General features: G+C 36.0%; 1 protein-coding gene across 5 annotated transcripts in view; it reads left to right on the top strand.

Annotated features, from left to right (window-relative positions):
* Window positions 1–27,647, top strand: part of XRCC4 (X-ray repair cross complementing 4) — a 336,322-nt gene that overhangs the window by 10,939 nt on the left and 297,736 nt on the right. For 4 of the 5 annotated variants that reach the window (XR_004299391.1, XR_004299390.1, XM_032404048.1 and 1 more), the window contains exons 2-3: window positions 791–939; window positions 7,191–7,366. Coding sequence is in view for 3 of the 5 variants with exons in the window: in XM_032404048.1 (XP_032259939.1) it covers window positions 801–939; window positions 7,191–7,366 (315 nt within the window). In the remaining 2 variants the exon portion in view is untranslated. The remainder of the gene's footprint in view (window positions 1–790; window positions 940–7,190; window positions 7,367–27,647) is intronic. The other variant, XM_032404051.1, reaches the window with a different exon arrangement.

Genomic DNA, 27,647 nt, shown 5'->3' with positions numbered 1-27,647 from the left:
AATAATTTGCTTTTGGATTTTTATAGCATATTATATATGCTGGTCATAAAAATTGAAGCAATTTTATACTCTTCTCCCCAAATAAAAGATTGAAGAATTTTCTTTAGCTTTTTCAGGATTATCTAGGAAGAGATTCATGCTTTGTGATTAAAGAAAAATTCTCTCTAGTTTTTCATCTTTGGAAGTTTGTGCTTTGTTCCTGGTTTTGACTTTTTGTAATGTTTTTTTCTTTGCATGTTTGTAATTTTTAGGATATTTTTGTTTCGCATGTTAGCTTCTACAGCTTAAGCATCTCTTAATGAAGTGCACGTGGTCAGGGGATATTCCAGTATTAGAAAAAATATAGTTATTTGCTTTGAATCAAATATATGTCGTACCACAGTTTGGTAAGTTTGAGGTCAATCTGGGCAAGATTCTAGAGTAAATTACCAGAAGAATGGTTTTTGAATTCATAGAAAAAGAACCTCTAATCATTAGAAATGGAAGTGGGATCAGTAAGAAAAGTCTTTACTCTTCATATTGTTGGATATAGTAATTTTTTTCAACATTCAACTTGGGCAACTCATTTGCCATTTATGGGCCTCTGTTTTTCTTAATCTGTAAAAATTATAAATCAGTGTTGAATAGAACTATGATTTACTGAGTTTTGTAGTTGGCGAACTGTTACATGGTTTTTTTGTTTTACTTATTTCCTTGGTGCTTTGTGTAGCTGAGAGACCAATATACAAAACATCACTATATGATAGTCACGGTTTCTTGCAAAAATATTAATTTTATTTTTTTATAACAGGTGACCAGAAATGGAGAGAAAAGTAAGCAGAATCTGTCTTGCTTCTGAACCTGATGTAATTCATTTTCTACAAGTGGCTTGGGAGAAAACACTAGGATCTGGTTTTGTTATTACACTTACTGATGGTCAGTCAGCATGGACCGGGACAGGTAATATTCAAAGCAAATTTTTTAAAAGTAAAATTTGGGTAATGTGCTGTTCTTCAGTCCTCAGTGACACTTCAGATTAAGGTGTTTCTTTAGTAGATTCTGGGTAAAATTAACATTGCTGTACTTGTTATTGCTGTCTAATTTACATGTAGATTTATAATACTTAATGCCAGTTTCTATAATTAATAGGAGGATAGAGAAATAAGCATCTGCCCCAGCAAATTCTGGTTACTAGTTGAGTCTTAAAACTTGGGGTTGGTCAGGGTTTTTAAATGATCTCTTTTTACAAAACATAAATAGTACTTTATACATGTATTTTTTTTTCAGGACCCCAGGGAAATATTGGGAGGCATAGGGAGGTGGGTTGGCTGGGCCAAGGGATTTGTTAGCTTGGTGGAGTGGGGTGGTGGTGCTTTTCTTTTTATTTTAGACACTTATTGTTTGAATTATTTTCTAGTGAACATGTATTACGTTTGTAACAAAAACAAAACAGTATTAGAGATTTTGTAAACCAAGGTTCAAACCCACATGTGGGATTTTGGCTATTATTTCATGAAATAAACTTTAAATTTTTTGTGTCTTTGGCAGTGATCTTTTAAAAAGTCTAATGGCCCTGAAATTATTTATGGAACATGGCAGTTATAAAGTGAAAATATATAGAATTATGTTTTGCTCATATAGTGAAGTTTTTATACTCTTCTAATTTTTGAAAGATTTGAAAAACTATTTCTATAGTTATGCAACAGTTCTTTCTAGAGTTATGTTGTAAATAATTTTTAGGTAAAATAATTTTGGCATGTTAATTTACATACCATTTATATATTCTATTAATTTTGAAATATTTCCCTAAAACTTGTTACTGTAATTATTATATCTTTTAAAATTACACGGTGAAGTTTTGTTTCTTTCTTGGATGTTACAAATTCTGTTACACAGTACAGTCAAACTGAATTTATAATTGCAGGGTTTTTAAAAAAAAACTCTTCTTTTATGACAGGGTAAGGAATGCTGATGTAAGTATTAATAAAATAAAGAAATTTCAAGGATAGTGTTTGCAGTACGTATTATGGGATCTATTTAAGCTGTAAACTTCTATGTAAGAGAAACCAGTTGTTGCTTGGTTGTTGCCATGTAGGAGTGGGAGAAAAATTTTCAGGTTAGCTCTATGTATGCTAGTGTACCCAAGTGGCAATAGCTCTGTTTTGGAAAGGGGGTGCACAGGGCTGAAGATAATGGCAGGAGGTTAATGCCATTTGTCTGGAGAGAAGAGCAGTTCCAACCATACAGCCCAGGAGGCAGGTCCTAGGTGAAGTGGTTACTTGTATGTAAGGAATACTGTATTTATAACTTAGATGTTCCCAACTGACAAATGACTTATTGTGTGTAATTAGTTCTGATTAGACAGATGACCTTGAGATGCTTTAAGAGCCTTAATTATCAAAAGAAAATACTAAATTCTAATTTAGTTAGTAAACCTCATTCACTAAAGCAAAGAACAATATTATGTTGTTTGAATTTTTTTTTTTTTTTATCATTAAGGATTGGGAATAAAAGAATACACTGATGAACTCTTAAATCTTGATTTAACCAGAAATTTAAGCTGAATTTACATTTATGGAACAATTTGTGTATGTCATAAAAAATGTGCTGGCAGTTGTTCTTGATATTATTATTATCAATATTGTTTCACTAGATTCATTAGGAGCAAGGAATGCATCTGATTTTTCTGTCACTCATTCTTTATAAGTATCTAGACCAGTGCCTGGGATCTACATGCTCAATAGATATTCTTTGGAAGGATGCCTCAAATGTATAAAACTTCCTAGGAAAAAAGAAAGTGAACCATTTATTTTAGAATTAGCCTTTTTTAATGAAAACTCCAGTTTCATATTTATTTATTGTTGGCATTGATCAGAAATACAGTATGCTTTTGCCATTTTTTTTTAGCTAATGAATAGTGTGAGAAAAATGTGTTAGAAAACTTCCATATCCTTTGTGTTGTTAACATTTTGGCTTGCTTACTAACCAGGCTTTCAAACAGAAAATTTTATAGCGCACCATATATGGTTGTTTTATTTTCAAAGACACTAAAGTTTTGAATCTCATAAATGTTTTATATATCTTTCATTATTCATTTCTATTTTCTTGTATAAATTTCAGGGACAAAATATCAAACCAAATAATATAATTGTTTCCATGGTTAGTTGAGGTTTATTACATGAGTATGATTTGGTTTGGCACTTTATAGAGACAATAACATGATTAAAAACATTGAAACAATTACATAATTGAAACTTGAAGATGGATTTCCTTCCTATACCTCATCCTGTTTTTTTTTGTACAACTTTTTGATTGCTGCAACCTTCAATTTGGATAATTTTTTTTCTCTTTTCATTTGAGTGAAATTAAAAGGATGTGGGGTTCCTTTTAATCTCCCACACACTAAATTCACTGATTTCTTTTCCAATAGTAATGTTTTATCTAATGAATGTTTTGAGGTCTGATTATCATGTGGTCTATCATCACTTCAACATTATAGAGGATTGTATCGCAAAGTTAAGTCACAAAGTAGGTTAATGATTGATGACTATTATGTGACCTTTATAACTCTATCAGTCAGCAGTAAGAAACTTAAATCACCCATCTCTGGAGTAGTTCATTGGGAAGTAAACTTTATTAATACATTTATTATCAAGTAATTATATTCATTTATATTTGTTCTAAACATTGATATTTGGTGACCTATATGGAGATTATGTGACAGAGTTCAGGGGAAAAAGGATTTTTAATAAATGCAGTAAAGTAGGTCCATGATGTGATACCAACAAGCTCTCTAATGTGATGATAAGGCTGTCTTCAAAGCACCAACACAAACTTAGGCTATGCACAGTCTTCGGTTCATTATACATAAGGATCCAAAAGAAAAAAATCTTCCTTTCCTTACTTACATCTTCATCTACCCACAAATATTGTTAAAATGATGCTTTCTTGGATCCTATGTGTCTGAGAACAATTCCTTGGTTTTTGGTCATGTTGGCCTGCTCACTTTTTATGCTATTATTATGTGGTTCAGCTGTATCCTTGCTGAATTTTATTATTTCCATGGCTTTTATTTCTGGTCACCAAAGTTTTTGGAGCAGTGAATGCTTACAGCTATGCTTCTTCCAGATGTTCTTAGCACAAAATTCAAAACTGGTGACCACATTGTTTTTCCAGGCCTGAAGTTCTAAATAGGCAGTCAAAATTTCACATTTACTATTAATGGAAATATTCAATTAAATTTTTTCTTAATTTTTTCTCACAGTTTTTAAAGGGGAAGTATAAATAGAAAATTTTCTTTCATATTTTTTTCTCTCAAAAATGAAATATTCCATAATAATAGAACAGCTTTCACAGATGGTGTAATGTAAGAGAATATCTAAGATGTCAGCACTTGAATTAGGGTATATGAGACTGGAATTCTGTCTGTTAAACTTTTGTATCCTTGGTGCCCAGAATAGTACCTGGCACATAGTAGGTGCTGAGTAAGCATTGTTTTAAATAAGTGAATCAAACCAATAAATGCTATGAAATATTTTCAGATACATATCTTTTCATTTTAATGAAATTTAGAATGCTTTTCACTGGATGTTTTATCAGTAGGCATACTTTATTTCTTGTGTGTGTGTGTGTTTTTTTTAAAGATTTTATTTATTTATTTGAGAGAGAGAGAGAGGGAGAGAGAGCATGAGCAGCGGGGAGAGGGAGAAGCAGGCTCCCCACTGAGCAGGGAGGCCTGATTCAGGGCTCGATCCCAGGACCCCAGGATCATGACCTGAGCCAAAGGCAGACGCTTAACTGACTGAGCCAACCCAGGCGTCCTCTTTTGTATTTTCTGTAGTTGCATTAAAGGTGGTTTCTACAGATTTATTTCCTATTTCTCTATGAAATCTTTTCTCTTCTTAGGTATTTATAACTCTTCAGAATTACCCAACACAAAATATGAAATTGTTCCTTAACTAGGAAGCATTAATCTTCTTATTTTTGTTTTTGTTTCTTTTTTTTTTTCAGAAGAGCTAGTAAGGTAACTGAAAGGTCAATAGATTTGATAAATAGATTTGATAGTGGTGATCATCGTAAATATGCATCTGCTTCAGAGAGACAAAATATATGAAAGGATTTTAGGAGCTGTAAAATCACATAAAAAATATAAAAGTTTTTATTCTTACCTCTTTTTGACATCTGTGTTGAGATTCATATTTCGCTATCAGAAATGACGAAAAATGGATAATGAAAAATATATGGATATGCTTCAAAATTCTCTTACTCTTTGCCTGTCATGGGGCTTCCAGACATACTTGATAGGACACAGACCAAAGGTATGAAAATCTGTGTTATATTTTAGGGATTCTTTAGTCAAGCTTTTATTGATTTCTGTAGTATGTCCTAGTAGTGTGTTTTTTTAATTCCGTGGAAGGAAATAGTTTTTCCAGTGTCCCATATCTGCCTCACCACAAAACCAAACAACCAAGAGACCATAAGTACGAATCTGTTTGACCACTTAATCTACTCCATGGCCATAGACCATTACTTGATCTGAGCATCAGTTTTATCATTTGAAACATCTTTCAGTGTTATAAGGAATAAAATCGATAGATGTAAAAGTATATATATATAAGTATAGAACCACATGAGTCTTTCATCGTTGTACTAGTGGGAATTGACACAGGAAACCACCCAACCACATGCACACATTCCAAACAAATGTTAGATTAAATCTTATAATTTTAAAAGCAAACAGATAACAGTGCAGCTTTTGGATGTAAGAAAGGGAACCCTCCAGGGGCCATCTATGAAGAAGTATCTGAAAACCAAAGTGGTTAATAGGAACTAAAGCTTAACTATAGGTTCATGGAATATCTGAATTAGATATATGTCTTAATGACTGTGGTTGTAGTACCTAAGTGGGGTGGAATGTTGAGACGGCAGGCCTCTTAAGGAACGGGAACTGAGCTCTAAATGTAAAGAAAGGAAACTGAAAGGTATCGTGTTAATGAAATCATCTTAAAAAAGCAAAACAAAACAAAAACAAAAGACTACTCTCTGGTTTGAAGATGCAGTGTAGAATCAAACTAGTCACTAAGAGCTGTGAGTGGATAAAAGTCCAAACAAAAATCAGAACCCTGAGTCTCTGTTATGTAGGGATGTGGGACGGGGGATTTAAGATTGAACTCTTTGCTTCAAGAGTAAAAACCAAGTTAAGAAATTAACCTTCAAAACTGGTCCAGAGCTGTTCAAACCTGTAGAGACTCCAAGAAAGGTAAACTAGCAATCTTGATTCAAGGCCAGCGCTGTTGCCCAGAGCAGATGATACTCTGGCTAGAGGAGAGCCTTGTTCAAACATTGCAAAGCATGAAAGGGAAAAAAACAGAATGAGAATGTGTCAGCAGTAGAAATGGAGTTAATACTCCAGGAACCATGCATAAAGACTGACCTGAAAGAGATCTTAAATATGTTTAAAGCCTTCAGATATTTAAAGGAAGGGTGTGGCAAGAACAGGATATTATGAAAAAGAAAGAATATCAGTCTAGAATTGAGAATATAATTGTTGAAGTAAAAATCTCTGTAGATGAGTAAAGCATCAGCTTTCAGTATACCTAGATGGGAGAACTGGAAGCCGGATCTGTGATATAATGTGTGTCAAACAGGTGACACTCAATAAATATTAATTCCCTTCTCTTTCATTCCTCATCACCTACCTTCATCCACCTTCTTTATTTTTTGGCATATAATGAGATGAGAAGAATGAACTCCATTTTTACTTTAATTCGACTCAGCCCATGTGAGTGAGAAATAGACTATTGACTATTTAATCTCTTTAATAATTGAGGCAAGGAAGAAAGATGTTATAAAATACTGAACTTATTAATCATTATTAAGAAATAATTTATCAGCTTTGACCTAGGAGCAGGTATATAAGATGGTAGTTTTTCTAGTAATTTACAATGCATGTATTTCATCTGAGGACAGAGGAAAAAAAATGCAAGGAATCTAATGTTTTTCAGATGAGATTTGAGACTAATGTGTTTCTCAAAAATTGCTAGTTCAAAGGTATAATTTGACTTAAAAATGTGTGGTATGGGGATTGGTTTTATCTTTTGTTTAAATATCTGTTACATAAGTGATAAATTAGTAGCAATAGGTAATAAATATGTACTCATGTTTAGAAATTTATTTTTCATGTCAAAACTTTTTATTAATGTTTCCCATAGTTTCTGAGTCCGAGATTTCCCAAGAAGCCGATGACATGGCATTGGAAAAAGAGAAATATGTTGATGAACTGAGAAAAGCATTGGTATTAGGAGGAGGACCAGCTGATGCATACAAATTTGATTTTTCTATAGAGTCTTGTCATTTCTCCTTTGAGAAAAACCTGAAAGATGTTTCAGTAAGTAAAACTTTCCATAATATTATAAGTGGTAAAATGTCAGAGCCCTTATTGAGGAATAATCTAAGTAACTAGCTTATTATTCCCAGAATACCTGGGAAATAGAAGTGTGAAATGTATTTGGTTTTCAAGTTGGAAGAATGCTTCTTCATTCAACGTTATTCATTAAGTGCTTCATACTTATGAATTGCGAAAGATAATTATTAGAAAATGTATTGAGTTTTAATGCTTTAAAAATAAGTATTATAGAGACAATTACATGAATGAGCAGTTCTACCAAGTGGGGTCAGAAACTTTAGACCGTTGAGACAGGGTTTATTGTAATAAGTTTTGGGAAATACTGATTTTAAGAAAGAAGATAATTTATTTACCATTGAATATTTAATAATTATAACTTATTCTCTATTAGAGTGTATAGAAATTACAAAATGAGATAACTAAGTGTAGTAAGACATATCATTAGGCGTTAAAGTATTTTATTTATATGTCAAACTTAGAAATACTAAAATAGAAATAACATTCAACCCAGGCTTTTGAAGGCTTGCGTGCTTTATAGACAAGGATATTTGCTACTTGTGCTGTTTAGTTCCTGTACCAGTTCAGATCAAGGTGGGCAGCTTATGTATCAAAAATATTTATCAAAATGTACTGCTTGTATATTTTGCCCAAGTTTATGGGATAATTAGAGGTTGACTTATTTGCTTTTGCCAGTGGTTTATATTCTGATATGAGGTCTTTAGTAGAAGAAAGGGAGGGAAATCTTTAGCACATTAAGGTTAGAGACAGTATTGACAATTTGTGTTGGAACTAAATTGAGTTTAAAAAAATTCCTTGAAAATGACTCTAATTCAGAATGATTAAAGGGATTTCACCAATTACAGAAACATGTAAAGTAACAGATGGGATCATTATTTTGAAATGTATGTTAACCTATAGAGAATAATACAGAGAGACTGGCTTCAGTAATTATTTAGAAGATACATACTTTTTCTACTTACCTGCCAATTTATGTAAGTTTCAATATGCTGAGGTCCTTCAAATGATAGTTTAGAATGGGTTAAGAAAGGTTTGAACTGGCTGCTGAAATTTGGTTATTTATCACAAAGTGTTCTTTCCTATAGCCGAAGCCCAATCAGATGATGTTACGTACTCCTAAGACTGCTGAGTGTTTCTTCTAATATTTTGAAGCAGATCATTTTCAGATTGGGAGTTCTGCCATTTCCCATTCAATGAGCATTTGTATGTAATGACTAACATTAGGTGGTTTGCTGCATCAGGGTTGGATGGAGTACTTACCATGCTTGGCAGTACATCTGATTTTGCTGCTTTTGTGAAGAAAGAACTTCAAGTATTCATAACCTATGTCTTTTACAGTTGGCTTGGCATGAATCAGCCTTAAAAACTGTGACAATTATCCTAAAAGATACTTGCTTACCACCCTGAACATAATCAACTTTATTGAGTCAGAACCACGAACCACGAACCACTCACTACCTATTAACAGGTTTTCTCAAGAAGTGGAAATAGAATAAGAGATTCCCAGTAATGCAGAAGTGCATTGGTTCCTTGAAGGATATGTCTTAAAGCACTACACTGCAGTTTAGATAGCTGCCTCCTTATTTATTGTCTATTAAATTTGCTTATGAGAGAAAGAAATGCTACTCTCAGGACAGCTGGACAAGTTTATTTGTGACTTGACTTACTTGAGGGATATTTTTGGATATTTGAATGAAATAAAAGTTCTACTTTGCGGTGCTATAGTCTGCCTTATGGATGCAGATGAAAATCACAAGTTCATTTAGCCAAACTGCCATGGGGATCTTCCAGTGCTTCAGGATGTGCTTCTGCAAATTGAATTTCAGAGTGACAATATCTTGTAAATTCGTCTGCTGGCAAAAATATGCAGACAATTAGAAACATGGCAGAATACTTTTTAAGGCTTATAGTGCTTTGGGTGACCTAAAAATTTAAAAGGAATTTGTAATCCTTTCCTTGATGACACAGACATCTGATTGTTGCAAAAATGACCTCTTATACTTAGAAAAAAAGAAAAGAATGAACGTAGATTCAATTCAGAAAGTTGTAGTGAATTCTGTTGTTTGTTGACATAAGGTTGCTCTCCCATGGCAAAGAATATTCTGTGAGTCCTAAGTACATTTACTACCAGATTCATACTCTCAGAATCATGGTTTTCAGGCATTTGTTGCCATTAGTTCAAGAAGTTTTATGTTTTTAATTCTGCGTTGGAGATCACTGAGTAATTTGAACACTTTGAGTATTCAAGTCATATAAGACTTACTTAGAATTTATATAAAATGTTCTTTTAAAAAAAAAATTTTTTTTAAGAGGCATCTGGCTGGCTGAGCATGTGAGTCTTGATCTCGGGTTGTGAGTTCAAGCTCCACCTTGGGCATAGAGCTTACTTAAAAAAAAAAAAACTTTTTAAAAGGAAGTAACTACTCATTTTTGTACTTAAAAAGGCCTGAGTTTTTGTGGATATCATCTTGTGTTTTATTAGAGTGAAAGAATTTTCAATCCAAAGCAATGAAATATTTAAAATGTATAATGTATATGTTGCACATTTTTTGGAGGGAGCATGTGCATAATTTTCATGAGATTGCTTTTGAGCTCATAACACCCAAAATTTCATTTATGCTCTAATTAGTTTTTCTTTATAGATAACCTAGGTTTTTTTAATTTTAGCTTAATTCCCATTGGAATAAGTGTTGAATGACCAGCAAGACATTAACTCTTTTTCTCCATGTGGGACAAACCTCTGGGACCCTTCCTGCCCCATCACCAGTGTTCTTCAGTTGGCAGTAGATTATTCTAGATGAAAACATACTCTGATGCAAGCATTTAGAACTCATTATGTCTCTACTGTAAGTAGTAGCCCCATTCAAGAGATTATTCGTATACTTTGTGTCATGGCTTTTTCTCTGCCATTCACAGTTCATACTGATTTTGCAGTATATTCTTCGTCATGCAAACAATACATTTTAATAATGTTTTCCTTTTTTGCTTTTATAAGTTGATGTTTCTTCAGAAAAAATTATTTATGAGTTACAAAAAAAAGAACACGTAATAATTTTTGATAAGAAGAACCTTGGGCTCATAATTTGCTTGCTCATACCTCTGTTTTCTCATCTCTCAAGTTTTAAAGTGATTTCTTGGGTTCATTCCAGGTCATCTAACATACTAGTCTTGTATTTCTAAAAATAACCCTAATGAAGGAAAGCCATGAATTTTGAAGAACAAATAAACATGATACACACACACACACACACACACACACACGAGAATTGGCTACAGGTTTCTGTTAGAATTAAAGTCTATTTTCATTTCCTTTTCCTTTGTCTCCCTTGCCCCCACCATGATAAACTGGGATACAGTTTAGGCTGAATATTTGACAACTTAAGTACCATGGAGGCATATTTTTCTCTGATTTAAAAATCCAAATAGGGGCGCCTGGGTGGCTCAGTTGGTTAAGCGACTGCCTTCGGCTCAGGTCATGATCCTGGAGTCCTGGGATCAAGTCCCACATCGGGCTCCCTGCTCAGCAGGGAGTCTGCTTCTCCCTCTGGCCCTCCCCCCTCTCATGTGCTCTCTCTCTCTCTCTCATTTTCACTCTCTCAAATAAATAAATAAAACTTTAAAAAAAAAAAAAAAAAAATCCAAATAAGCAGTCCTGGGTTAATATGATGGCTTTATGATGTTGGAGGTCCAGGCTTCTCTAATCATGTTGCTTTGCCATTTTTAACAGGCAGTTTTTATCTCATGGTCCAAGAAGGCTGCTCTAGCTTCAGTGTATGTTCACCTTTTAGGCAACAGGACTGAGTTAAGCAGAGAATAAAGAGCCTGTCCATTTTCTTTAAGGCCATCACCTAACGTTGCATACATTGCTTTTGCTTACATCCCATTGTCTAGAACTAAGTCACAAAGCTTCACCTAGCTGCAAGGGAATCTTTAGCTGTGTCCTATGCCCAGAAATTTCCATTACTGTGTAAAAAGGGGAAGGAGGGGTACTGAAGGACAACTAGCAATCTCTGCATGTTAACGTTTAAGAGAGATTGAAATGTCATTTAGAAGGGTTTACTTTTATTGTTACGGGGGTATTTCTGTAGTATTTTCCTTACAAATAATTGTTTCGGTTGTATTTTAATTACAAAAATGTTGCAAATATAGTGAGGAACAGGCTAGTTTGTATCTTGCTATATATTGTAACTTTTTAAGTAAAAAAAATGCATTCCAAGTTCAAACAACTTCCCTACAGTAATTGAATTTTCATTCTCAGATGTATAAAAATGAGGTAAAATAACTTAGCCAAAAGCAGCCAAAGTTGTTTGTAAAAACACTAGTCCAGAATCCTTTATTACTACCATGTGTCCCTGTGGTTTGGGGACTTTGAATTCACATGGGTATTTCCAGATGAAATATCAGAATTTGAGCATTTATTATGATACTCTGCGAAAGACTTTGTCAAAAATAGTAATGGCTTTCAGGTTTGTGGGAGTATGGGTTGCAAATGTGTTGTTTGAATGCCTGAAAAAAAAATAATAGTATTCTTTATGTCTGTGATAGAAATATTTGTATACATCTGCCATTTTTATATTAAACACTTTATAATTTCCTGACCTCTTTGGAATGTGGGAACTAAATCAGTAACGTAAGTGGTACAGAAATCCTGCTCAAAGTAGATGCTCTCTAGTTAAGCCATAAGAAAGACATTAGAATTTTTACTTTAAGAAAATTATTAATTTTTAGCTATACTATTTAATCTTTGAGAACTTTTGCTTTTTCTTGCTTCATATTGCTCAGCTTTGATTTAAAATGTTTTCTTCTTTTAAAAGAACATCTCAAAGTGATTATATTTTAGTTTTTTAGTTACTCCAGGATGGTGCAGGAAAGAAATAGCTTAAAGACAGAAGTAGAAAATAACATGTAAAAACCATGCTCTAGAAGGACTTTTGAGTGTTAATAATATTAGTATTTGCTTCTTACCTTTCAGTTAATCTCCTTTGACATGTACTTTCACTTCACCCTGTGGACTTGGCATTGTCACTATTTATATGTGAGGAAACAGATGCTGAAGGCCTAAGCAAGTTCTTAAGGAAAGCAGAGGTATTAAGTTAGGATAGAATCTAGGCCTCTGTTTTAAAAATCCAAAACAATTTTTTTTTTTAATTTGTTGAGGTGTTATGTGTAATGTACATATGATAAAATGTACCCTGCGTTAAATACACAGTTTTCATCACTCCAGACAGTTCCTTCATGCCTCTTTTCAGTCAGTCCCCGATTACCCCTTTTGCCCCCCCCAACCCTGCCCATCCTCTCTAGGCCCCAGGCAACCACTGAACTGTTGTTCTCTGTCACTATAGATTAGCTTTACCTGTTTTAGAATTTCATATAAATGGAACTAGACAGTATGTACTCGCGCGTGTAACTTTACATAGTATAAAATTTTTGAGCTTCATCATAATGTGTTGTGTATCAGCAATTCATTTCTTTTGACTGGTGAGTAGTATTCCATTGTGCAGATACACCACATTCACTTCTTGATGGATATGTGGGTGGTTGCCAGCTGTGGGCTCCTATGAGTAAAGCAGCTATTATTTATCTCTGTGCCAACCCCAAACTGTTTTTGAATACTTAGATTTATAATAAATACTGAAATCAAGTAGTATAAGTCCTTTAACTTTGTTCTTTTTCAGAGTTGTTTCGGATTTTTTGTATACTTCAAATTTTCTTGTGAGATTTAGAATCAATTTGCAAATTTCTACCATTAAGTTTTTTGAGATCTTGTTTGGGAATGCTTTGAATCTACAGACTTGACATCTTAATATTGAGTCTTCTGTCTTGTAAACAAGATCTCTCTCTCCATTTATTTAGGTCAGTGGTCTCAACTGGGGGAGATTTTGCTCTATCAGGGACATTTGGCAAGGAGACATTTTTGATTGTCACAGTTAGCGGCTGCTATTAGCATCCTTAGAGATGCCGCTAAACATCCTACAGTGCACAGGAGCAGGCTTTTTACAACAAAGGAGTATCTGGCCCAGAACATCATTAGTGCCACAGTTGAGAAATACTGATTTTTTTTTTTTTAATTTTATTATGTTATGTTAGTCACCATACAATACATCATTAGTTTTTGATGTGGTGATCCACGATCCATTGTTTTCGTATAACACCCAGTGCTCCATGCAGTACGTGCCCTCCTTAATACCCATCACCAGGCTAACCAGTCCCCCCTCCCCCCTCCCCTCTAAAACCCTATTTGTTTCCCAGAGTCCATAGTCTCTCATGGTTCATCTCTCCCTCCAATTCCCCCCGCCCATTTTTCCCTTCCTTCTCTTAATGTCCTCCATGTTATTCCTTATGTTCCACAAATAAATGAAACCATATGATAATTGACTTTCTCTGCTTGATTTATTTCACTTAGCGTAATCTCCTCCAGTCCCATCCATGTTGATGTAAAAGTTGGGTATTCATCCTTTCTGATGGCTGAGTAATACTCCATTGTATATATGGACCACATCTTCTTTATCCATTCATCTGTTGAAGGGCATCTCGGCTCTTTCCACAGTTTGGCTATTGCGGACATTGCTGCTATGAACATTGGGGTGCATATGGCCCTTCTTTTCACTACATCTGTGTCTTTGGGGTAAATACCCAGTAGTGCAATTGCTGGGTCGTAGGGTAGCTCTATTTTTAAATTTTTGAGGAACCTCCACACTGTTTTCCAAAGTGGCTGTACCAACTTGCATTCCCACCAACAGTGTAAGAGGGTTCCCCTTTCTCCACAACCTCTCCAACATTTGTTGTTTCTTTCCCTGTCCATTTTTGCCATTCTAACTGGTGTAAGGTGGTATCTCAGTGTGGTTTTGATTTGGATTTCTCTGATGGCTAATGATGATGAACATTTTTTCATGTGTCTGTTAGCCATTTGTATGTCTTCTTCAGAGAAGTGTCTGTTCATCTCTTCTGCCCACTTTTTGACTTGATTATTTGTTTTTTGGGTGTTGAGTTTGAGAAGTTCTTTATAGATTTTGGATACCAGCCCTTTATCTGTAGTGTCATTTGCAAATATCTTCTCCCATTCTGTGGGTTGCCTCTTTGTTTTGTTGACTGTTTCCTTTGCTGTGCAGAAGCTTTTTATCTTGATGAAGTCCCAAAAGTTCATTTTTGCTTTTGTTTCACTAGCTTTTGGAGATGTATCTTGAAAGAAGTTGCTGTGGCCAATGTCAAAGAGGTTACTGCCTATGTTCTCCTCTAGGATTTTGATGGATTCCTGTCTCACATTGAGGTCTTTCATCCACTTTGAGTTTATCTTTGTGAATGGTGTTAGAGAATGGTCGAGTTTCATTCTTCTGCATGTGGCTGTCCAATTTTCCCAGCACCATTTATTGAAGAGACTGTCTTTTTTCCATTGCATGTTTTTTCCTGCTTTGTCAAAGATTATTTTGACCATACAGTTGAGGGTCCATATCTGGGTCCTCTGTTCTGTTCCATTGGTCTGTATGTCTGTTTTTGTGCCAGTACCATGCTGTCTTGGTGATCACCGCTTTGTAATATAGCTTGAAATCGGGCAACGTGATGCCCCCAGCTTTGTTTTTCTTTTTCAACATCTCCTTGGCGATTCGGGGTCTTTTCTGATTCCATACAAATTTTAGGATTGTTTGTTCCAGCACTTTGAAAAATGTCATTGGAATTTTGATCGGGATGGCATTGGAGGTATAGATTGCTCTGGGTCGCATAGACATTTTAACAATGTTTATTCTTCCAATCCATGAGGATGGAATATTTTTCCATCTTTTTGTGTCTTCTTCAATTTCTTTCATGAGTGTTTTGTAGTTCCTAGAGTATAGATCCTTTACCTCTTTGGTTAGGTTTATTCTGAGGTATCTTATGGTTTTTGGTGCTATTGTAAATGGAATCGTTTCTTTAATTTCTTTTTCTACAGTTGCGTTGTTAGTGTATAAGAAAGCAACTGATTTCTGTGCATTGATTTTGTATCCTGCCACATTACTGAATTGCTGGATGAGTTCTAGTAATTTGGGGGTGGAGTCTTTTGGGTTTTCCACATAAAGTATCATGTCGTCTGGGAAAAGAGAGTTTGACTTCTTCTTTGCCAATTTGAATACCTTTTATTTCTTTTTGTTGTCTGATTGCTGTTTCTAGGACTTCTAGTACTATGTTGAACAACAGTGGTGAGAGTGGGCACCCTTGACGTGTTCCTGATCTTAAGGGAAAGGCTCTCAGCTTTTCCCCATTGAGGGTGATATTCGCTGTGGGTTTTTCATAGATGGATTTTATGAGCTTGAGGAGTGTTCCCTCTATCCCTATACTCTGGAGAGTTTTAATCAGGAAAGGATGTTGTATTTTGTCAAATGCTTTTTCTGCATCAATTGAGAGGACCACATGGTTCTTCTCCCTCCTCTTATTAATGTGTTCTATCACATTGATTGATTTGCGAATGTTGAACCACCCTTGTATCCCGGGGATAAATCCCACTTGGTCGTGGTGGATGATCCTTTTAATGTATTGTTGGATCCTATTAGCTAGGATTTTGTTGAGGATTTTGGAATCCATATTCATCAGGGATATCGGTCTGAAATTCTCCTTTTTGATGAGGTCTTTGCCTGGTTTGGGGATTAAGGTAATGCTGGCCTCATAGAATGAGTTTGGAAGTTTTCCTTCTGTTTCTATTTTTTGAAACAGCTTCAGTAGAATAGGTGTTATTTCTTCTTTGAATGTTTGGTAGAATTCCCCAGGGAATCCATCAGGCCCTGGACTCGTTTTTTGGGAGGTTTTTGATCACTGCTTCAATCTCGTTACTGGTTATTGGCCTATTCAGGTTGTCAGTTTCTTCCTGTTTCAGTCTTGGCAGCTTATAGGTTTCCAGGAAGGCCTCCATTTCATCCAGATTGCTCAGTTTATTGGCATATAGTTGTTGATAGTAATTTCTAATAATTGTTTCTATTTCCTTGGTGTTGGTCGTGATCTCTCCCCTTTCATTCATGATTTTATTAATTTGGGTCCTTTCTCTCTTCTTTTGGATAAGTCTGGCCAGTGGTTTATTGATCTTATTAATTCTTTCAAAGAACCAACTTCTAGTTTCATTGATCTGATCTACTGTGTTTCTGGTTTCTAATTCATTGATTTCTGCTCTAATTTTAATTATTTCTCTTCTAACGCGTGGCTTAGGCGTCGTTTGTTGCTTTTTCTCTAGTTCTTTAAGGTGTAGAATTAGTTGGTGAATTCGGGATTTTTCTATTTTTTTGAGTGAGGCTTGGATGGCTATGTATTTCCCCCTTAGGACCGCCTTTGCAGTATCCCATAGGTTTTGGACCGATGTGTTTTCGTTCTCATTGATTTCCATGAATTGTTTAAGTTCTTCTTTGATTTCTTGGTTGACCCAAACATTCTTGAGCAGAGTGGTCTTTAGCTTCCAAGTGTTTGAATTTCTGCCAAATTTTTTCTTGTGATTGAGTTCCAGTTTTAGAGCATTGTGGTCTGAGAATATGCAGGGAATAATCTCAATCTTTTGGTATTGGTTGAGACCTGATTTGTGACCCAGTATATGGTCTATTCTGGAGAAAGTTCCATGTGCGCTCCAGAAGAATGAGTATTCTGTTGTTATAGGGTGGAATGTTCTGTAAATATCTATGAGGTCCATCTGGTCCAATGTATCATTCAAAGCTCTTGTTTCCTTGTTGATTTTCTGCTTAGATGATCTGTCCATTGCTGAGAGTGGAGTATTGAGGTTTCCTACAATTAACGTTATCAATATGACTCTTTATTTTGGTTAACAGTTGGCTTATGTAGATGGCTGCTCCCATGTTGGGGGCATAGATATTTACAATTGTTAGATCTTCTTGTTGGATAGACCCTTTAAGAATGATATAGTGTCCTTCTGTGTCTCTTATTACAGGCTTTAGTTTAAAATCTAATTTGTCTGATATAAGAATTGCTACCCCAGCTTTCTTTTGAGGTCCGCTGGCATGGAAGATAGATCTCCATCCCTTCACTTTCAGTCTGGATGTATCTTTAGGTTCAAAATGAGTCTCTTGGAGACAGCATATGGATGGGTCCTGTCTTTTTATCCAGTCTGCAGCCCTGTGCCGTTTTATGGGAGCGTTTAGGCCATTCACGTTGAGAGTGATTATTGAAAGATATGAATTAATTGTCATCATGTTGTCTGTGAAGACGTTGTTTTTATAGATTGTCCCTGTAAATTTCTGTTGTAGATCAGTCTTGGGGTCTTTCTCCTTTTATAGAACCCCCCCTTAATATTTCTTGCAGGGCCGGCTTAGTGGTCACATATTCTTTCAACTTCTGCCGGTCGTGGAAGCTCTGCATCTCTCCATCCATTCTAAATGAAAGCCTTGCTGGATAAAGTATTCTTGGCTGCATGTTCTTCTCATTTAGTACCCTGAATATGTCTTGCCAGGCCTTTCTGGCTTGCCAGGTCTCTGTGGATAGGTCTGACGTTATTCTGATGTTCCTCCCTCTGTACGTAAGGAATCTCTTCCCGCTAACTGCCCTTAAGATGGTTTCCTTGGTTCTAAGATTTGCAAGTTTTACTATTACATGCTGGGGTGTTGGCCTGTTTTCTTTGATCTTAGGAGGGGTCCTCTCTGCCTCTAGGACTCAAATGTTTGTTTCATTCCCCAGATTAGGGAAGTTCTCAGCTACGATTTGCTCAAATACATTTTCTAGCCCTCTCTGTCTCTCCACTCCCTCCGGGATTCCAATGATTCTGACATTGGAACGCCTCATGGTGCCACTTATTTCTCTGATTCTATTTTCATGGATTCTGAGTTGTTTTTCCCTGGCATCCTCTTTTCCCTTTTTATCTATTATACTGTCTTCCAGATCGCTTATTCTCTCTTCTGTCTCAGTTACCCTAGCTGTTAGATTATCTAGATTGGATTGGATCTCATTGATAGCATTTTTAAGTTCTGCCAATTCCCTTTATTTCTGCCCTTAGAGAGTCTATGTTGCCATTAATTGATTTCTCCATTCTAGCCATTGTCTTCACAATTGCTAGCCTGAATTCCATCTCCGACATCTTGGTTATATCTGCATCCATTTGTAAATCTGCAGCATAAGTCATAATCTCTGAGTCTTTTCAGTTTTGGGGCTCCTCCTCCTATCATTCTGTTGATGGGTGTTTGAGGGAATGTATAGAGTCCAAATTATTGACCAGAACCCAAGCAAGATGCACCTGTTTTCTTGGGACCTTAGGGTTGCTGGCCTCTTGTTTTCCCAGCCTGTCTTCTGTGGGAGGGGCCTGCCGCGCTGTTACTCAGGCAACCCTGTTTGGGCAGAGTTGCCCTGCGCCCCTGTGGCGGGGGATGGGCTCAGTGGGAATCAGTCTTTGGGGCTTTTGTTCTCTGGCACCTTTCCCTGGCGGCTCTCCGCCTCTCTTCCGCGAGTCAGAGCAGAAGAGACCATTTCCAACCCTCTGCCTCAGAGCAGAGAGACCTCAGTCTGTTCTTCAGTGAGCTCTCCAGGCCACACCGTCTCCGTTTCTGTCCCTGCTGCTATAAACTGCAGCGTCCTGGGTTGTGCGCCCCTCCGCAGCGCTCCCAGTCCTGCCTCCAGGCGGGGCACGTCTCTGCCCTTTGTGCTTCTAAAACCACCAGCTGCTCCCAGTTCGCACGCGCGCGTGTGCGCGCGCTTGACTCCGCCGCTTGGGGTCCTGTCCTGGGGACTGCAGTTCGTGTGCGTGCGACTCCGCCGCTCGGGGTTTCCACCCCGGAGGTTGCAGTTCACTGGCAGGACCTGGCGCACTGGGTTTCCGTCTCGGAGGCTGCAGTTCGCGTGCGCGCGACCATCGCTCAGGGTTTCTGTCCGGGTGGCTGCGGTTCGCGTGCGCGCGACCCCGCCGATCTGGTCCTCCACCCCGGGGGCTGCCCTAAAGTCCTTTCCCGACGCTACCGGTCTGCGAGTCTGTGCCTGTCCGCAGCGCAGGAGGCTGTCACTCACCGGCGGTGTAGGATCCCCACGTCCAGGAACCCTCCTGCTGCCGTTTATCCTCCGGTATCTGCCCGCAGAATCACGGCTCTCCGCTTCGTACCTCACAACCAACCGCCTGGGATATTCTGTTTGTAGAGATCCAGATCTTCTTACATCTCAGGCTGGTTTCATGGGTGCTCAGAGTGGTCTGTTAGATATCCAGCTCAATTCCAGGGACCAGTTGAAATAGGGTCCCCTACTCCTCCGCCATCTTTCCCCCCGAGAAATACTGATTTAATATTCCTTAATCACTCAGCAGCTGTTTGGAGTTTTCAAAGTGTAGGTTTTGTAAAAATTTTACCAGTTTATCATTCTGAAATAGAAGCTTAGGTCATTGATTTGAGACGTTTCTTTTTACTAATATAGTCATTTTAGGTTCTAACTTTTCTTTCAAGTGCTGCTTTAAGTGCATTTCACAAATTTTGGTATGTCATTTTTTTTTAATTTAGTTTAATAAAGTACTTTCTAATTTCCCTTTTGATTTCATTTTTCACTTATGAATTATTTGGAAGATTGTAATTTAGTTCTAAGTTTTTTTAATATTCCAGATATTTTTCTGTTACTGGTTTTTAATTTAGGTCCATTGTTGTTAGAAAATATCATATGACTTGAAACCTTTTAAGTTTATTTGGGTTCATAGTCAGGCCCTGAATATGATTTCTCTTGTTCATTGGTCTGAGTGTACTTGAAAGATTCTTCTGTTGTTAGGTGGATTGTTTTTTAAATGTCAGATCAAGTCGGTTAATCTTGTTTAAGTTTTCTGTATTCTAGCCTCTTTTAGATTTTATTTATTTATTTATTTATTTTAGAACGAGAGTGCAGGAGAGTGTGAGGAGGATCAGAGGGGGAGGGAGAAGGAAGGGGAAAGAATCTCAAGCAGGCTTCGCACTGAGCATGGAGCCAGACTTGGGGCTAGATCTCACAACCCTGAGATCATGACCTAAGCCAAAACCAAGAGTTGGATGCTTAACCAGCTAAGCCTCCCAGGCACCCGGACTTACTTTCTGTTTACCTGTTCTACCAATGACTGAGAATGTGTTTAAATCTACAACTGTAATTATGGATTTGTTTACTTCTCCTTGAAGTACTATCAAGTCTCCCTCTATGTATTTTTAATTTTTGTTATAAGATGCAAAGCATTAAGGTTTGTCATGTCCTCTTGGTGATTTGACCCCCTTATGTCTTGAAGTGACCTTCAAACTCTTAATATTTTTTGATCTAAAATCTACTTTATATATTAGTAATCCCACTTTTTTTTTTTTTTTAATTTTTTGATAGGAGTTAGCATGGTCTTTTTCCGTCCTTTTGCTTTTGACTATTTTTGTCTTTATTTAAATTGGGTTTCTTTTAAGAGACATACAGTTGGATTTTGCTTTTTAAAATTCAGCTTGTCCAATCTCTGTCTTTGATTGGCTTATTTAACTCATTTTTATGCTATTTTAGTGCATGCTGTAGGGTTTATAGCATACATCTTTACCTTATCACAGTCTACCTTGAAGTGATTCTACTTCACGGATAGTTTAAGAATCTTACAACAACAACAAAAAGAATCTTACAACAATATACCTTCATTTCACCTCTCCTAGGTGTTACACTACTGTGGTCATTCATTTTACTTACATATGTTATAAACTACATAACATTTTGTTATTATTTTTATTTTTAGCTTTTAACCTTTAAAGGTTAACTTCTAAAAATCATTTTGAAATAATTTTAGACTCAACAAAAAGTTTCAAAAATAATACATAGAGTTTCAGTGTACCCTTTACCATGCTTTCCCAATGATATAAATCATAACCATAGTACATTAGTAAAAGCAAGAAATTGACATTGGTATAACACTATTGACTAAACTACAGACCTTATACAGATTTTACCAGTTCTTACGAGCATTCTGTTTTGTTGTTGCTGTTGTGTTTTGTTTTGTTTTGCTTTTGTGTGTTTATGGTTATATGAATTTTATTATATAAATGGATTCATGTAATCACCACCACAATCATAGTACAGAACTGTTCTATTACCACAAAGAAACCCCTTCATTCCCTCATGTTATACCTTTTATAGTCATACCCTCTTTCCAGTGTAACTACCAGGAGCAGCTTATCATTGTGGTTTTGTCATTTCAAGAATATTGTATTAATGGAATCATACAGTATGTAACTTTTAGAGATTGGCTTCCTTTTCTGTGGAGCATAATGCCCTTGAGATGGATCCGAGTTTGCATGTATCACTAATTTGTTTTTATTTATTGCTTAGTAGTCTGTTGTATGGATGATGGTTTGTTTATCCATTTACAGACTGAAGAACATTTGGGTTGTTTCCACTTTTTGGCTGTTACAAAGCTGCTTTGAACATATATGTAGAGCCTTCTGTGTGAGCGTAAGTTTTCATTTCTCTAGTGCAAAGGTTGGCCTGTAGATTGGCCATGTATTTTGGTAATAAGCATTCCCATTTGTTTATGTATTGTCTGTGGCTGCTTTTTGTGTTACAATGGGAGAGCTGAATAGTTGCAATAGAGACCTTGTGGTGTATAAAGGCTAAAATATTTACTTTTGGTCCTTTTAGAAAGGGTTTGCTGACCTCTGCTGTAGGATAAATATTTAGGATTGTGAATGCAGGGTTGTATGGTAGTATATGGTTAATTTTATTTAGAAACTGCTAAACTGGGACACCTGGGTGTCCGACACTCAGTCGGTTAAACGTCTGCCTTTGGCTCAGGTCATGATCCAAGTCCCACATCAGCGGGGAGCCTGCTTCCCCTCTGCCTGCCGCTCCCCTTCCTTGTGCTTGTGTGTGCTCTCTCTCTGACAAATACATAAATGAAATCTTAAAAAAAAAAACTGCTAAACTTTTCCAAAATGGTTATAACATTTTACATTTCTACCTGAAACATAACGATAAAGTGCCACATTCTCACCAGCTCTTGGTATTGTCAGTATTTTTTATGTTAGCCATTCTCGTAGGCATGCTAGATCTTATTGTGTCTTTAATTTGTATTTCCCTCATGGATAAAGATGTTGAATATCTTTTCATGTCCTTATTTGCCATCTGTATATCCCGCTTGGTTAAGTGTCTATTCAAATCTTTCACTCTTTTTCCTTTTTTTTTTTTTAAGATTTTATATATTTGTCAGAGAGAGAGAGCACAAGCAGGGGGAGCGGCAGGCAGAGGGAGAAGCAGGCTCCCCACTGAGCTGGGAGCCTGATGTGGGACTCGATTCCGGGACCCTGGGATCATGACCTGAGCTGAAGGCAGTCGCTTAACCCACTGAGCCATCCAGGTGTCTCGTTTCACACATTTTTTTAGTTGGATTGTTTTTCTTTGTCAGATACGTGACTTGTAAATATCTTCTTAACAGTCTGTTGCCAATCTGTTCATTTTATTCATAGGGTCTTTTGTATAGCAAAAATTTTTATTTTTGGTGAAGTCCAATTTGTGGACTTTTCCTCTTTTAGGGATTATGCTTTTGGTGTCATGTCTACGAATTCTTCACCTAACTGGCCAGGAGATTTTCTCTAATTTTTTTTTTTTTTTTTTTAAAACGTTTCATAGTTTTGTGTTTTACATTTAGGTCTGTGCTCCATTTTGAGTTAATTTTTGCATGGGGTGTGAGGTTTAGGTTGAGGGTAATTTCCTTAGATATGAATGTCCAATTAAACTAACATCATTAGTTGCAAAGACTCCTTTCTTCATTGAATTGCTTTTGCACTTTTTAAAAAATCATTGGCTGTACCTGTGTGGATCTATTTCTGGCCTCTGTATTCTCTTCCGTAGATCTCTGTCTATCCCTCCACCAGCACCACTTTGTCTTAATTACTATAGCTGCATCTTAAGCCTTTAAATTGAGGGTGTGATTCCTCCAGCTGTATTCTTTTTTTTTTTTTCCAGTATTGTTTTAGGTAATTTAGTTATTTTGCCTTTCCAAATACATTTTTAGAATCAGCTTTACTCTATTTACAAAAAATCCCAATTGATTCTTGCAGTCCATGAACACAGTATGTGATAACTTTCATGAGCATTTTTTAGTTATTAGCACACAGATTCTGTACATGTTTTCTCAGATTTATTTCCAGGTGTTTCATTCTTTCTGGAGCTATTAGAAGTGGTATTGTTTTTTAATTTGAGTTTCCAGTGGTTCATTTTATACACTTTATATACTAGTGTATAAAAGTATAGTTTATTTTTTGTCTTGATCTTATATCCTCCAACCTTGCTAGATTGCCATATTTGTTCTAGGTTTTTTGGTGTCTGTGTGTGACTTTTTTTTTTTTTTTGTAGATTCTTTGGGATCCTTTTATGTAGACAATAATGTTATGTGCAAATAGGTGCAGTTTTATTTCTTTTTTTCCAGTCTTTATGCCTTTTATTTCCTCTTGCCATATTTCACTGGCTAGGACAAGAAATAACTGTTGAATTGTAGTGGTGAGAACAGAAATCCTTACCTTATTTCCCATTTTAGGGGGAAACCATCAACCTTTCACTGTTAGTTATGATGTCAGTTTTAATTTATTTTGCTTTATGCTTCCCATCAGGTTATGGAAATATTCTTCTATTTCTAGTTTACTGATTGGTTTTATTGTGGATAGGTATTGAATTGTCTTAAATGGCTTTTCTGCATCAACTGATGTAGTCAAATGAGTTTTCCTTTTTCTTTTTTTTTTTCACTTTTCTTTTTTAGACCATTAATGTAGGGAATTATGAAGATTGAGCTTTTACCTTGTATTCCTATAATACATCTCACTTGGTCATGGTATATGTCTGTCATATAGGGAGTGCCCTCTGATTAGTGTAGGGTGAGAATGGATGATGTTTCTACTCACAATTTCCATGGCCACAGTATCAAGTTGGAAGAGGAAGGGACTTTACCTGTTAGTTCAGGGTGAAGATGGTGGACTAGACTTCACCTACAATTTCCTTTCTATAGTACTAGATGAGGATAAAGATATGGATAAGCATAGCTTGTTTTGGGTTCTTTGTCTGGACCAGAAGGGGCAGGGAAGGGTTCTAGGCAAAATGCTTTTGTCCTTCATGGCTACCCTTTCTTGCTTCCATTGGCCAGATAGAGGTGACTTTTCTTTTTGTTTGTGTATTTGCATTCAATGGTGTTTTCTTGTTGCAGGCTTATCTGATATCCAGACTGGATATATAGAAGGCAACAAAACGAAACCAGTCAGGGAACTCTCTGACAAGTCTTTCCTCACATTCCAAGATCCCCACTAAATCTTTCTTTTTTCTACCATAGACAGTCTTTTCATAGTTGCTGTATCTTTTCAAGTGTTCTTAGTTATAATTAGTGAGAGTATTGGGATATAATGAATTATCTTCATCTTGTCTAGAATCAGAATTCTGAGTTATTTTTTAAAGTGATTTAAATGTCTTTAAGAAGAAGGTTTTTATATTTACCCGCAAAGTTTCCTCTTCCAAAGCAGTTTATTCTTTTGTGTAGATTTAGATTTCCTTATAACATTTATCTTCCGTCAGAAGGACTTTAGTATTTCTTTTTGTGCAGGTCTGATTGTGATCATTCTATCAGATCTGTATTTCACCCTTCTTTTTAAAAGATATTTATGGGTATAAAATTCTAAGTTGACATTTTTTTCCTTTCATTGCCTAAAAATGCTTCTGTATTGCCTTCTGGCTAGACAGCTGTCATTCTTATCATTGCTCCTACCTAAGCAATGTGCCTTGTTTCTCCGGCTGCTTCTAAGATTTTTCTCTTTATCATTTCCCTTAAACAATTTGATTATGATGTGACTTGGTGAGTGTTCTTTTTTTATTGAGTCTCTTTGATCTGTTAGCTTATATTTTTAGTCAATTTTGGCAAAATTTTAGCCATTATTCACATAGTTTTTCTGTTTCTCTTCCTCCTTATTTGGAGACTACAAGTACATGTATATTATGTTGCTTGAATTTGTTCCACAGCTCACTAATCCTCTCCCCCCACCTTTTTTCTGTTTTCTACTTTGAATAGTTTTCATTGTTCTATCTTCATATTCACTGATTGTTTCTTCTGCTATGTCTAATGCACTGTTAATTGCATCCAGCATATTTTTCATCTCAGACATTGTGGTTTTCACCAAAGTTTCATTTGTACCTTTTAAATGTCTTTCGTAACTCCTAGCATTTTTAGTCTTTTACATTGTTGAATGTGTGGAATAGGATTATAATAACTTTTAAGGACCTTGTTTACTAATTCTGCAATCTATTCTTTTGGGGTAGGTTTTGATAGATTTTTCTGCTCATTGCGTATGTATTTTCCTTTTTTTTGCCTTCCTATTAATCTTTGGTTGGAATGCCAAACTTTATAAATCTCATTTTGTGTTGTATAGTTTTGTATTTCTGTAAACTTGTGTTTTTGGGACATAGATAAGTTACTTGGAAACTATGTAATACTTAGGGTCTTGCTTTTAAAGCTTTGTTAGAGGACCAGAACATTTATTTTAGGTCTAATTTTATACCACTCTTGAGGTAAAATATTTCTGAGTGCCTTACCCAATCCCCATTGTTTCTACACAGGGTAATAAAATGAAGGATTCTATGATTGTGTGTGGCATTTTAGCTTTGTCTGCCAATTACAGTATCTTGTCGTTAACTTCTTAAATTAGATTGCATGGTGTGATAATTCATCTCTTAGATTGTTGCTTATTTTGTTCTTGCAGAAACTTAAAAAAATTTGAGATTATTTTCCTCCTCTAGGTAAGATGACATAGTCTTTTAGTTATCATTTCTTCGTTCTGTGTACCTACAAGATTAACATTCAGGAAGAGAATCATTAGGGCACCTGAGTCAAAGTTGTGATAATCTTCATTATTTAGTTACTTTTTTTGGAATTTGGGTTTTCTTTTGATTCTAATGACTTTCTAGCTTTAAAAAGTAAGCCATATAGTCATTAAGTTATCATCACTTAAAATTAAATCTATGAAGGATTGAGTATTGAAGGTGATTGTAGGCCTTGAAAGTCTTACTTCAGAATTTTAAATTTTCAAAGTATTTTTAGGTCACCTACAGTCTTAATGTCAACCTCTGAGAGTCGGGGACCTGGGGTGGCGAAGGAACTGAGAAAAAGAGACAACAGTATAGTGAGGCACAGGGGACCCCGAGCAAACAGCCCGAGGCGCTGAGGTTTATTTTCCATACTCTTATATACCTTCCACAGCTATATAGATCTATAATGATTTACAGCAGGGGGGTAGTAAGGCACATTCCTCCATGTACCCAGGATTAGTCAAGCAGTAAGAATCTTTAAAACAGAATAAAGGAACAAAGAGGGGAGTGCCCAGTGTGCTGTTTACAGCTGGCTTCCTATCTACAAAACATCTTCTGCTGCGTACTTTAGAACTGACCACACACATTCCAAGGGCATTTCACTCTGATCCTTTCGGGTTATTTTTAACCCTGCAATCTCGAGTTTTCTCAGAGATCTCGGAGTCTGAGCGAACATGCACCAGTGGTCGTTGTGGCGTTCTGTTTCCTACAGTCTTAATACTGTTTTAAGTTATTGCATAGCAAAAAATTTTAAATTAGTCATACTTTGGCAAATTGATTTTGTGAAGCTATAAAGATATATAATCCACTTTATCAATTAAATTATGTTTAGTTATTTGTTTTCTTAAATAGGCATTACTTTTTGTTTCTAAAAGCAAACTGTTTATTATGAAATTCCGTCAAGAGTCAGATTTTCATTTACTATTACTGTCCTGAAGTTATAAGTAAATAACCAGTTAAGAAAATCAATAAAATCTAAAACATTTTAGGAATATCTAAAATCAGATGGTGATAAGGATGATAATGATGGCATATACTTTTCTGTTAACAGGAAAAATTGTGGAAAATAATTGCTAATTAAATTGATATTAAAACTCAGTTATTCTTTAAATGGATACAGAATAGAAATCTTCACTGTTGATAAGTAAATCACAACTAATATAATAATTAGACCACCTAGGATGTTTCAGTGGGTAAGTTTGGAAGAGATGCAATGTAGGAGCTGTGTACCTCCTCAAAAAATTACTGAATTTAGGAAGTTTATAGAGGGAGAAATACTGTTCAAATGATGTTAAAACTATTACATGTTTTTGAATGCCTATGCTTTTATACTTTAAGATATTACTGCTGAAACAGTTCATAGCCATGAGAATCCTATTGCATATCTGTAACCCATTCTGGACATTTTATTGTCCAAATGCCTAGTAGTGATAAACATTAGCCCAACTACCTAATTTGAATCTCAGCCCTTTACTTACTAGGTATGACTGTGGGC

Source organism: Phoca vitulina, unplaced genomic scaffold, assembly GCF_004348235.1.
Source record: "Phoca vitulina isolate PV1807 unplaced genomic scaffold, GSC_HSeal_1.0 scaffold6, whole genome shotgun sequence".
In the NCBI taxonomy this organism is placed as follows: domain Eukaryota; kingdom Metazoa; phylum Chordata; class Mammalia; order Carnivora; family Phocidae; genus Phoca; species Phoca vitulina.
Note: the sequence above shows the minus strand (reverse complement) of the source record. Positions and strands in the feature narration are given on the sequence as shown.